The following is a 14,442-nucleotide window of genomic DNA, read 5'->3' as shown; positions in this document are numbered from 1 at the left end:
CCCCCGATTTATCATTCACCAGGTGAAAAGTGAAAGTAGATTGCTTAGAAAAGTAGTATATGGTTTTTAAGGCATCCTTCATGTCCATAGGACAAACTGTGTAGGGCATCTTACGCGCTAATACTCAAAGTTAAGCGTTTGCTCAAATCCCCAACTCTCATAACGTTGATGTTTACCTCAAACACCACTAATAATCCTCCTTTCTCTATACACAAATAATTTGCTGTTCAATTCAGTTCTTTACCCCAGAGGTTCACTTCACAGTGACTCTGTCTTTGTAGTTCTTACAATGCATTGGATCCAACTGTCTCTTTGTGACCTTTCACTTCTGGTGCCTTGACTGTCAGGGTTACTTTTCTATCTCCATCTCGTGCTCTTCATTAATGTTTCACTACAGCCCTTGCCCTTGGTCCGCAAATCGATTCCGGTCTCCTCTCACTCCCAGCTCTCCATTTGACCCTTGACCTGCCGCTGTCTGCTCTGCTCACTTTCACAGTGGCTATGTTACACGCTGGCTTAATTCACCTCAGCCTGAACCTGATATGTTTTTCTGCAAGACCGCTCCTTTCTCTCAGCAAAATGTTCCACTCTGATGGACATACAGACTCTTTTACTTATTCATTGCTTTGCTCTGCTTAAATTGAGGTCGAATAACCAAATTTGCTGTTAGGCCAAACACCTTAATAAAAAAAACTGGATGATTTGTCCATTTGGCTTAATGTGATACCGGGAGATAAGATAAACTGCACAGTGAGAAAAAAACACATATATCAGCACTCACCTTGACACTGCGTCTCCTTAACTGCAGGCTCGAACCCAGGCATGCAAGTACAGGAACCTACAGGAACCATCCACTCTCCATCCCCATTGCAGTAGAGTTTCAGAGGTACAGACACCTCCAGAGCGTTCGGCACGCAAGTGCCGGGGGCAATGACTAGTGACGTGGCCTCGGCTCCTGTGGCCGTCTCTGGGAAGACGGCAAAATTGGCAATGGTCGTGGAACACTTCTTGTAGAAAACTCGGACAGAGATCAAAGACATGCAGGCACCCAGGTCCTGGAAAGCCAGATAGAAGCCGGCCTTGGAAAGTGGACCAAAGCTGCGAATCTTGGTGTTGACCCGACCAGACTCCAACATAGAGAAGCTCTCGTCCGGAGCAATGGTGTCCACCTTAACGTAAGGATTCTCCATCCAAAAAGGACTGGTGGCGGTGGCTGAATCCGAGTCAGACTCGTAGTAGAACAGATTGAAGGTCTCTTTACATGATCCTGGAATATTGGGAATACTGTTGCAATCTCGTACGGTGAACTTCATCTCTACATAAACACGGAGAACGTCCTTTCGAGGGATGAAGTCGCTGCGGAGCCAATTGTTCTGGTTGAGCTCACGAACATTGCACACTTGGTATGTTCGGATGGGGTTCATGGCATCGTCGTAACCGCTAACTTCCTCCCACTGGGGTGAAAAAAATAGAAAACTGTAAGTCATAGATATACAAAAACTTACATGTTCACCTTCGTGAGCTAGCACTTAATATATATGGCATTCAAGGATTCTTCTAGAGGACAGTAGCAATAACAAATGCTTTTATCTAAAGTATGGTACAATATGCCTCATTGTCAGTATTATAAATGAAACCATTCTCATTTTGATGTTATCCAGGGCTTTAGTACTCTGAGGTGGGCTACAGAGCTAATAAATGGCTCTTTCTCAGCTACAGCCCCACATGCCATAGCTGAGGAACAATGTAACGGAGGGAGCAAGCTGAGAAAAAGAGGGAAAGAGAGGGGAAATTAAATTCTGTGCTTTTTGGTTTGTGCCTTTTCAATTACACTTTGTGCATGGTGTGATTAAGTGCGGAGCTTCACGCTGGTCTTTCATCTGCGTTCACCAGTTCAAAACCTGCCTGGCAAATTCATCAAAATTACCGTGGACTTCATTGAATAAAACAACGAGTGGATGTTTACCTCATACCTCGAGTGTGGAGTACTCTCTGCATCACTTCACAATCAATTACTCTTCAATTAAACCATCATGATTACATTGTATCCATGCAGATCAACAAGCTACAGTCAATCCTCTACCTAAACGATTTCTCTTATCTACCAGAACTAAGAGTATGCTTCTTATCGTCAAGAGATTGATTGCTATTGTGCATCTTACAATGAGTACACAGGCCTCGGTGACAATGAACTGAAGGTTTGAGCGGAGATTTGGCGATTTGGGGTGACAGAAGTGACACCATGAGATGAATGTAGTTCAACATTGTGCACGTGAGCAGTGGTGTTATACAGTACCCGAGACCAGTCTTTAGACCATTTTTTGAAGGTCTTTGTCTTGTTTCGGTCTTGACCACATTTGTACTCGGTCTTGACTCAGACTTAGAGGACTTGGGATTTTGTTTCAAGACCGGTCAAGACCACAACTGCTGGGATAAATTACCGGAGTATTATATGATGTATGTATTTATTAACATCATTAATGTGATTGGATATAACACTTACTGCTTCAGAAGCAATCAATAACTTATTTCTAATTTGTCGAGACCAAGGTAGTGTAACTACGACATTTATGAGAGAATCTCATGCAACCTGTCAAGAATATCTCAGAGTCATGTTTAACCCTAAAATGAAAGATTTAAATGGAAAGAAGTAAGAAATGTAATTCTTCTTGAAGAAAATGAGGCCCATTTTAAGACCATTTTACGACACAATTATTTGAATGCACATTTAATCAATTTTTAAGTGGCATTACTGTAAATAAATAAATAGTCATGAAAATAATGCCTCAACAAAAAACAAGGTACTAAATAAATACATAAATAAACAAACAAACGAAAGAGGAGAATAGATAAATATAAATAAATAAATAAAAAGTGGAAACAACATTAACAAAGTAATGAAACACAATACAACAAAATTAAAAAAAATGAACAAAAGGGGAAAACAAAACAAAAAAAGGCAAAAACATTAAAAAAATCTAAAGTCATACTTAACCCTCAAATTAAAGATTTCAATGGAAATAAATAAGATATTAGATTTTTCTTGACAAAACTGAATTTTGGAGTTATTTGAATGACAATTAAACACAGTTTAGCACATTTTCAAGTGTTTATTTATCGTGCCGGTTCGGAAATTAATGAGGGATTGTGTCAAAAATGTCACCAAAATGAATAAAAATGCTCACAAAATTGAAGATATCGTTGCAAAAAAGTACTTGAATGAAATCTGGATTTTTATATTATAACTTGATATAATTAAGCAATATCACAAGAGCAAGAGCAATTCGAGTGCAAACAGGATACATTTTTTAAAACATTATTTATGCATTTGAAATTTACCAATTCAGATGCATCTGTAGTGCAATGCAAAGATTAAATTTGTTGTTAATGATTTAATTTGATTGGTAACATCTCTTTATAGTCTCGTATTCTAATTATATGTATTGATTGCAAATAAGTTATTTCTCAAGCTGTAATATGGATCTTTATGGTCTTGGTCTTGACTTGGTCTCTCCCTGCCTTGGTCTTGGTCTTGTCTTGGTCTCAACACACATTGGTCCTGGTCTTGTCTTGGTCTGGGATAGGTGGTCTTAACTACAACACTAACAACAACTACCAATGGGAATGCAGACTGTGGTCGAGTAAGAACCCCTACTAGCAATCTTGGCAGCTAATTAAGTTTTTTACATCAGACTCTTATTGCTTAAACAAACAGCAACGAGAAATGATTTATCTTCACATTGACAAATTAGATTCATGAACGGCCTTGGGACACGACCCCACTTCTTTTGACAATAGTGAGTTCAATTTTAGACGAGAAAATGAGCTGTAGCCAAAAATGAATAAGAAAACTAGTGCAGCATCGAGAGGTTTGTTGAGAGAGTTGCGTAGCGTTTGTGTAGGGCTGAAGTCTTTAATTAACACGGCGATATGGATGTTGTGCGGACAGGCCATTCATCCCTACGGGCCCTAGGGACCCAAGGCAGACAGGGCTTCCAGAAGCCTCTGCTTTATCACAGACTTTCTGAGCCAAGGGTGCTGGAATCAATAATACGCATCAGGTCAATGGGACAGGAGAAAGAATGAGGTGTAAATGGGCATTTAGTTCAGTGAAATAAATTGCTGAGCGAGGGAAGATGGGCCACACATTGCACTGGCGTGGACTCTTGGCACAACATTTCTCTTTCCGGGATTAAGATGCTCAATCAATTTCTTTTCAACTCAATATCGGGGAAATAAGCCTATATGGTGATTTCTGCATATTTTCATACACACTTCAGCTGAATGTTTATGCACATTCGTTTTTCTCGCTGCTGCATGTCTTTGATTCGTTGGAGGAAATGATGTGGTTTATTTAAAAAATATGTTATTTTTTACTCAGTTTGTTTATCTTGAAGACTTACTGGTCGGGTTAAAGCAGCAGCAGGCCATTATGTTTATTTTTCCTTAATGGTGTTACAGTCTGTATTTATCTTTGTTTATTTCTCAGGTTACAGGTGTCAGACTAATGACTAATAGATGGTTTTTATTCATGGCAGATTAAATGAAAATAGAAAAAGAGCTGCTGAGTCAGGCTGGGAATTATTCCAACTTTTTGCGCCTGTTTTTACTATCTGGGCACAGTTCCCATTTCGGTTTTCTGGGTGCGACATACCATTGAACTTAGTGTCACACAAAATTAGAAATGAGTGTTGTGTAAGAAAGAGAGATAAGGAGGGTGCCAATTAAGCCAGTGGGTAAATCTCCAAAAAACAAACAAACAGTCAAAATCACGTTGATTTATTTTCATTTTGGTTTGAATGTGACGGGTTTTCACCCCAATAGGGAAGCTATTTCAGCTTGGTGTCCCGAACACTGTGATATTTAAGGACGCACTGGTGCCACATTTCCCCTGTCTGTCCTAAAATACAGTGGGCCGGCGTGGGTGAAATGTATAGCCGTGTGCATGACAGAGAGCAGAAGGGAAAGAATTGGGCAATGTATGTTCTGAAAGGAGGCATCTGTTGGGGTGTGAAGGGGGTGTGCTTTGGCCCATTGTGCTAGTGAATTTTAGTGCTTTAATGGGGGCGGGGAGGGATATTTACAAGAATAATATATGGACGGGGAAGGTGAGATCCAGTTGATTTGTGTCTTTGGGGCTGTTCTTGCGCTTCGGTGCATTGGTGCTAAGTTACTTGGAAGTAAAGGTTTTGGGGAGGGGTGACAGCAACAGCTGAGACAGTGTGACTGGGGGCAGGACAGGGCAATGGACACATGCACAACCCTGAAGAAGAGAGGTGAACACCCCAAAACTGAGAAGGAGACAAATCCCAACAAAAGAAGTAAGAAAAGGCAGCAGTCTCTGGGCAGTGTGAGCAAAGGATACCTCTGCTGTGTCTGCCAAAAGCTTGTGGGCCCAAATTTCACTTTTGCAGAATGAATGTAACACAGCTAGGGTGAAATGTGATCTGGGCATTGCCTTTATCTGATGAAACTCAGAGCTTCCTGTGTTTAACACGCTATATTTGAACAAGGCTGCGACGGGACCGTTTATAATACCTCTTGATTTAAAGGTAGTTTAACTCTGACATTTATGAGAGAATCTCACGGAACCTTTCAAGAAGGCATGTTTAACCCTCAAATGAAAGATTTCAATGGAAAGAAATAAGAAATTAGATTTTTCTTGAAGTAAATGAGGCCATTTTAAGACCAGAATTATTTCAATGCCTATTAAGCACATTTTAGCACATTTTTAATTGTCATTACTGTAACGGAAAATCTCAGGCCTTTCTGTAATGCAACAAATAAATAAATAAATAAATTGTCATGAAAAGAAATGCCAAAAACACAACAACAAAAAAACAAGAGGGATAAATAAATACCTAAACAAATAAATAAATAAATAAATATAAATAAATAAATAATGAACAAGAAGAAAACTAATAAATAAATAAAAACACAACGGGAAACAACATCAAAACAATAAACAAAACAAAAGTAAAAAACAAACAAAAACAAAGCAAAAAAAAATCTAAATAACTAAAGTCATGTTTAACCCTCAAATGAAAGATTTAGATGGAAAGAAATATATTATTTATTATATTATTATATTTTCCAGTCTATATTACATAATTATTTATATATAACAATTAAGCACAATTTAAGTGTCATTACTGGAATGGAAAACAATTCCAACAACAAAAATAAATAAATAAATAAAATGAATAAAAACAAAAGGGGGAAAACAACAACAAATAAAACAAAACATAAAACAAAACAAAACAAAAAAAGGCGCAAAACAAAACGTCCTACAAACGCACCAGTTGTTTCTTTTTCTTTTTAATGTTAGGGTGAAATGTGACGTGCAGAGGAGTTTTTGGAGATTGACCTCACACTGTATTTGGACTGAAGGAGCGAATCATATAATCATAATGTTCTCAGGTTAACCAAAGTCAAACACACAATGGTAATAACTCACCCCAGTCTCAGGATGTGAAGTCCATGCCAGTTCAGTGGTGGCCCATTTGGTGTCCATAAGTGTTTCTGCAGAAAACAAAAGAAGATCCACTCAGTTTGAGGAACAATATCAGCCCAAACAACAGACAACAACAAAAAAAGATAAAACTAACTGAACTGGAAAACCTTGGGAGGAACTGATTTCACAGTGTGAAGGACGAGCTGAGCAGCACATAACCGTCGCTGTCCATATTGTTAATAGGTAATAATGCATTGTGGTGAATTCACGAGCGCAGGAACAGAGAAACACTATCATGCTAATCAACAGTGAAAAGACGGTGGAAAGGCAAAACAGCTTTGTGGGTGATCCAGAAGGCATTGTCAAAGATTTATGACAGCCCTCCTCTAATTAGATTTAATTAGCCGTGTATTTGCTGGGTGGGAAAGAAAAGCTAAGTGTTTTTGAAAGACAACCCACTACCCTTCCCACACGTACACACACACACACACACACACACACTCGCACCCTTAAGCTAGCAGCTGTAAACTCGAGAGGATATATAACAGAGCAAAGGAGTTCTTGAATAGCGCCATAAAAATCGCAAAAGGAAGATCTTCACAATTTCCTCAATGCCCAATATGCTCTGCCTGTCTGTTTTACTGTTTTCATCCCACCAGCCATATGTGCAGCTCTCTGTTTATATTATAATGAAAGCACACTCACTCCAACCGTTTACCTTCCTCCACCTGCTTTGGCTTTTTATGTGTAGTGGCTGCACTCACAACTGCACAGTGCGACCATGTTTGAGTAAATTAGATGGATGGGAGTGTTTTAAAGTGCACTGAAATCATATGTTAGAGAACAAAACATCAGAGTAAGTTTCTCGGGGGTAAACAGGGTTTGAAAGTTGTCAAAAAAGCATGTGAACATATTGCAGGGCGATTTAAAATGCAACTATAAATAAAATAAAATAAAATAAAATAAAATAAAATAAAATAAAATAAAATAAAATAAAATAAATAAAATAAAATAAAATAAAATAAAATAAAATAAAATAAAATAAAATAAAATAAAATAAAATAAAATAAAATAAAATAAAATAAAATAAAATAAAATAAAATAATAAAATAAAAATCATAAAATAAAATAAAATAATAAAATAAACAAATACATAAATTATTATTATTATTAGTAGTAGTAGTATATTTTTAATATAACTATTACTATAATGAACAAAACAAAATAATACATATTATGAATGTAATTATATTGTGACTGCATTTTTAAATGCAACTATAAAAAAATAAAAATAAAACCCCAATATCGCTGTGGTTATTTGTAGGATGATTTGGCTAAAATGTTGTAATAATAATAATAATAAAAATAATAATAATAATAATAATAATAATAATAATAATAATAATAATTATTATTATTATTATTATTATTATTATTATTATTATTATCATCATCATCATTATTATTATTATTATTATTATTATTATTATTATTATTATTATTATTATTATTATTATTAAAAATAAACAAAACAAAATAATGAATATTACTATTGTTAGTGTATTGTAATATTATATTGTCAAATAAAATATTGAGTATTTGAGAAAAATCATATAATAACAACAATTTTATTTTACAGTAAAACTGTAAAACATTTATAGCGTTCCCATTTCAAACCATAACCCAGCTTTTATTTTGATGGAAAACCGCCAAAGCTTCTGTTTTGTTGACAACATCTGGCTTATAATCGCTTCTCATTACAAGTTTGGGAAGATGGTCGGCACATATTATGTCCCAAATGCACGCTATACGTGTCCTGAACGTCATATGACGCAGCATTTCCGAACAGAGCCGCTCTGAGACACTGAAAGCGCAGGATCATGAGCTGCACACGTGTAAATGAACACAGTGCCATGCTTCACTCTCAAACAGGCTACACATATACTCAATTATATCGCAAACTTTGCGACATGATGATCAAAAGTCCCTTTAAGGCAAGTCATTTTACACAGCGGCCATCTTTGATGTACTGTGTACTTTGACACAGTACAGCTTCAGTCTCTCTTTGAATGGGGAAACATCAAATTCTCCAAAGCTGTTCACCAAGATTACGATTCAGTTTTATATTTGAAGTCACCAATGAAATCTGACAACAACTGTCTCATAAATTTTGTTTCTAAATGCTCAAATCCTGACAAGATTTTTTTTTTTTTCAGGCTGGAGCAGCCGATGTGCATATGAAGTCATAAGCACGCATCTCAGGGTATACTCACACTAGGCACGGTTGCCTTGTACCGTGCCCGAGCGCGATTCATGTTCATCAATAAGGTGAGAACCAGGGCTGTTATAAACCTAAATATACTTGATTTAACCGAAAGTGTATCCGTGCCAGGGCACAGTACGGAGCACTCACACTATTCAAACAATTAAGCATGACTTAATCTGCCATATTGCGTGCTTCACTTTCTCCTATTCATAGTAATATGAGTGATAGGGTGCGCTATTATGCATCTTCTGAAAGAGTACAGAATCTCCTGATCAAAACTCAGGAAAATAAGAAGCAGAAACGAGCGATAGAAGCATTGCTGACGCATATGTAAAATAATGCCATCATCAACATTAAACAGCATATAAATCAAAAAGGCCTAATGTTGTAAATTAAATGACCCAGGACTAGCTATAGGACTGTGAAGCTTTGAGGTGTTGATGACTCCATTTACTCCATCTGTGGTTTGATCATCATCCTGAATCCCATCGGGACAAAGTCTTTGACAAAAAAACATGGCTTTCTCAGGTTTTAGCTCAAAATCTTGATTTTTTTTAAGAAAGTGTTGATAAAAGCAGAATGCATGAAGCTAAAATAAAAGCAGAGACTCTGTTCTTTCTTTTGACATACTGCATGTTCAGATATTCATACAAACAAAACATTCTGGGAGCCATTGAGAAAATGGTCAAAATGCTGGCGGGGAAAGAGTTAAAGAGTTATAATGTCTAATCTGACTACCTGAGATTGTATCACTAGACACAGATGTTAATACCAGGCTTACATTACTTTTATCTTTTCTACTCATCTTTGTTTACTTGTAAAAAAAATGTGTTTTCTGGAAATATGGGACTTGATTGTGACTACACGGAGGTAGAAAGAGGCAGCTGTTTCTTCTACACATAGAACACGCCATTGATTTCCTGTTGGGACGTCATGCGTCGCGTTGGGACCGTGTGTCATTTTGTGTCACTGACTGACAGGTCCACTGACATTCAAACACACTCTACAAAATATCTCGTCGTTTAAAGGAAAACCATAAGTCAGCTGCCAGCTGTGGAAAAGCTAACACGCAGGTACTGGCACAAATAAAACGGCAGGCAAAGAGTGAAAGCGAATGCGTCTCAGTTCTGACTCAGTGAAACAGCCGGAACGTTCGGGAGCATGCGGCGACTGACTGCGGCCTTCTGTTTTGTTTGCGTTTTGTAAGCTGCGCTGAAAAACAGCAAAGCCGAGCATTGTGTCAGCTGAGCGCGCTTTTAGATGAGGAGGCAAGTCCTGGCTCAATGAGAGCGCGAACACAGCGGCGGGTGAGCCACCCCTCACCCCTCAATGACACAATTCATTCTCACAGCCTCCATTACGACTCCTCGACTGTTAAAATAGCTCCGCACAGGGAACATTCTGTTTCAGCAGACGAGAATCCATGGATTATTTCCTGTTTCTTCCACTTCTAAGGAAAGGCTCAAGACTATGGGTAGTTTCTGGCAGGATGTCGAACCTGATTGACGAGCACTCTGAAAAAAATCCTTCCCTTGCGCAATCCGTCTAGCATCGAATGTTTTAGTGTGAAGCGTGGACAAACTTTGAGCTATAACCCCAATGACATAAAACATCCACCATAAACTCAAGTTAGAGAGGCAGAGCATTTATGAAACTTGAAAAATCAGGCCGACACATAAATTAACTGCAGCACAATGTTGACCCTATGTTGACTAAACTGTCATAAAAGTCATAAAAATCAAAATGAAATATTGTTATAAAACACTAAAGTAGAAGAGCAATGACATTCTATATAAACTACTTAAAAAGTATATAAACAACAACAAAAAAAAAAAATATATATATATATATATATATATATATATATATATATATATATATATATATATATATATATATATATATATATATATATATATATATATATATATATACTTAAACATTTAACTACAGTGTATTTTTACAGTGTATGAATCACTAAAATACAAGAAAATTGTATCAGGATACTATTTAAACTTTCCTTAAAAACTTACTGTAAATATTTACATATTTTAATCCCAGGAAATGCACATACTGGAGGTTATCAAGGGACATTTACAGAAGTTATGACATAATATGAAAGTATGTGTAAATTACTAAACATTACATCATTGTTTTGGTTTCAAACACTAAATATACAAGTTGCATGACATACACAGATTTAGTGGAAAATTCCCATTCACAGAATTGCATGTTAGCACGCACACACACACACACACACACACACACACACACACACACACACACACACACACACACACACACACACACACACACACACACACACACACACACACACACACACACACACACACACACACACACATATTGATGTATGAAAGGTCAGGTCTTCCATTCTAATCCTCTAATGACAGAGCAGCGTTAATAACAGAGGAAGACAGAGAAACACTTGGTCTCTGAAACAACACACACACTCATTCTGTGCGTTTACAAGCACCTTCAAATATTTCTTTGTTCCAGTAAGCAATCTTCTTTAAAAAGAGGGGTATGTGAACAAAATCACCTCTATTGATACAAAGAATGTGGAGTGGATTTAGAAACTGACTCAGTGCCGTGTGGGCAGACAGGTGAGAGATTACTGCCGGATTTCAGCACAACTGCTTTCAGCTTTAGCGACTCCTTTTTCCCTGTTGTTTGGAGGTTAGAACATGTGGAAAGCAAGGAAAACTCCAGCAGAGACGGGATCAGGATTGTGCAGATCGAGGACTAAAAGCATTACATTTACACATATTTTGCATTTAAGAAAATGAAGGGTGAAGTGTGTACTTTCTGCACCATTAGAATTGTTAAATGGAGCCGCAGAAATAAGAAATGTTGTTAAACCGGTTTTGTGAAGACTCTCATTGGCCAGTCAAACAAATAACCCCGCCCCAAACTCATGCTGAGCAGCCAGTGCTTTTGTGGCAGGCTATATATATATATATATATATATATATATATATATATATATATATATATTGAAAAGTTTGGGATCTGTAAGATTTTTTTTTTTTTTTAAATAAGTCTTTGCTCACAGAGGCCGCATTTATTTAATAAAAAATACAGAAAAAACAGTAATATTGTGAAATATTATTATAATTTAAAATAACTGCTTTCTGTTTGAATATATTGTAAAAATGTAATTTTTTCCTGTGGTCAGAGCTGTATTTTCAGCATCATTACTCCAGTCTTCAGTGTCACATGATCCTTCAGATATCATTCTGACATGATGATTTGATGCTCAAGAAACATTTATGATTATTATCAATGTTTAATATTTTTTTCCCCCTCAGAGTTCTTTGATGAATAGAAAGCTCTATTTCAAATAAATAAATCATTAGACTATATATATAAATATATATATATATATATATATATATATATATATATATATATATATATATATATATATATATATATATATATATATATATATATATATATATATATATATTCACAGAAAAATACAGATCCCAAACTTTTGAATGGCAGTATATATATATATATATATATATATATATATATATATATATATATATATATATATATATATATATATATATATATATATATATATATATATATATATATATATATATATATATATATATATATATATATATATATATATATATATATATATATTTAACGGTTTGCCAATTTTGTCTCCTGCTGCGCTGTTGTGGAATCGCACCGAACGACAGACTTAAGGACAAAAAAAGAAGAAAAAAGGAATGTCACTCTCTGTCTCCAAACACTTGAGCTCTGTTTTGCCACCCAACACTGAGATGTGTCAACAGCGAGGGGAAAACACTGCATTAAACGTATTAAAGCTATTAGACTGATTGCTTTGTGTGTGCTTTTGTTGCTGCTTTTATTAGCCATTGGGGGGTTTGGTGAAGCCGGGTTGAAAGTGGGGGAGAGATTCTGGGGGAGAGAGGTTAGAGAGAGGGAAAGTCGTTGAAAGAGGATGGAGGAGAAGAAGGGGGGTGGGCTTACTATTTAAATTGAAATGTGGTGAGCGGCCCAGGCTTTTGTACCACACTGGAGTGTGGTGATTAGGGGAGTGGGCTGCTTTTGGCGAGCTGGCGTGCAACCTCTAATTGGCCGACGGTTCTTGATGTAGGTGGCTGGATCTCCAACACCCTGAATCCTCCATGGGAATTCCATGAAAGGAGCCTCCTTATCCCCATCCGTCCACTTGCCGTCAGTCATGGCACAATGCCTGTCACTCTCTGGGCCATTTATGTACTAACAAGGCCCACTGTCAAAGCTGCAGATGTAGCCTTCATTTCAATTACCGTAATTCCTGACCATTCAAATCACCCGTGTCTTTGTCGAATTTGTAATTGTACAGTGGAAACTCTTAACTTCAGGAAACGCAGACCTCCCCCACTCCTATTGGGTTACACTTTATTTGAAGGTGATATAGTTACATTGTACTTACTCAAATAAGTACTGAGAAATATTAATAAATCATGTACTTACTATTGAGTTACGGTTAGGGTTTGGTTTAGGTTTAGTTACTTGTAATTATACATAAAATACTGTTTTTACTATATTAAGTACAAACGTTCAAAATAATTAATTGGAGTTATGGTTTACACTGCAAAAAATGCTTTCCTTACTTAGTATTGTTGTCTTGTTTCCAGTCCAAATATAGGTTACGCTTTATTTTAAGGTGTCTTTTGTTACAGTGTAATTATATATTTAAGTAATGAGTAATATTAATTAAGTACATGTACTTACTATAGGGTTATGGTAGGATAAGGGTTTGGTTGAGGGTTAGTAGCATGTTATTATGCATAATTTACTGCAATATCTTTAGTAAGTACATGTAACGTATAACAAGGACACAAATAAGAAACAATATTATTCGTCTTACCCCATTGGCAGATAATTTAGCTTGATTTAAGCAAAAACTCATGTAATTTTTTATTTTATTTTCCAGAAAACAAGAAAACAAGAATATATTTATATTATGTAATTTGACTTATCTTGTAAATGCATCTTGATTTAAGAAATTTTAGATATTTAGACGGGAAACAAGACAAAAATACTAAATAAGAAAAAAAAATGCAGTAGGTTTAGGGTTTGGTTGAGGGTTAGTTACTTGTAATTATGCAGAAAAATACTGTTATTACTAGAGTAAGTACATGTTGTAACTATGCCACCTTAAAATAAAGTATTACAGTGTAAATATCATTAAAGTATATTTGACTTTACCATAAGTGCTTCTCAGTGCATATAATGCAATAACATTAACTTTAAAATGACATATAAAGACGTACTACTTAAGTACATCTTACGTTTCTTGACGGCGGTTACGATGACAGCATTTGACAGGAAGGTGACACAGAGCATAAGTGCGTCTGCTACATTTCTGTTTGTTGTGTTAATTAGTTCTTCAGCTGACGCTAGGATTGGCGCAAAGGTCTTCAAGGGAATGGGCTTGTGGAAGATGAGCCTGTTTGCTTTGATCAGGCAGATTCAGACAGATATCACACAGACAAGCGTGTGGGTTCACACGGCGAGCAAGAGATGAGCCACAACCCAGATGAATATTCAAGGCATGTGAGCCCCATAGTGCGTTCCAGTTCCAGCCTTAGAAATGGGCATTGCACCCCCCTTATCCACATTCGTTCTCTTTTCTTCCTCTTTCCAAGGTCTTTAATTACAGCGC

General features: G+C 36.3%; 1 protein-coding gene across 6 annotated transcripts in view; it reads right to left on the bottom strand.

Moving 5' to 3' along the window:
- The window catches only part of ephb3b (eph receptor B3b), a 53,017-nt gene that overhangs the window by 16,792 nt on the left and 21,783 nt on the right, over positions 1-14,442 (bottom strand). For all 6 annotated transcript variants that reach the window (XM_079807886.1, XM_079807883.1, XM_079807887.1 and 3 more), the window contains exons 2-3: positions 6,458-6,522; positions 782-1,454 (exon numbers count right to left, since the gene is read on the bottom strand). In XM_079807886.1, the coding sequence (XP_079664012.1) occupies positions 782-1,454; positions 6,458-6,522 (738 nt within the window). The remainder of the gene's footprint in view (positions 1-781; positions 1,455-6,457; positions 6,523-14,442) is intronic.

The sequence above is a fragment of the Gobio gobio genome, assembly GCF_949357685.1.
Source record: "Gobio gobio genome assembly, chromosome: 24".
Lineage (NCBI taxonomy): Eukaryota > Metazoa > Chordata > Actinopteri > Cypriniformes > Gobionidae > Gobio > Gobio gobio.
Note: the sequence above shows the minus strand (reverse complement) of the source record. Positions and strands in the feature narration are given on the sequence as shown.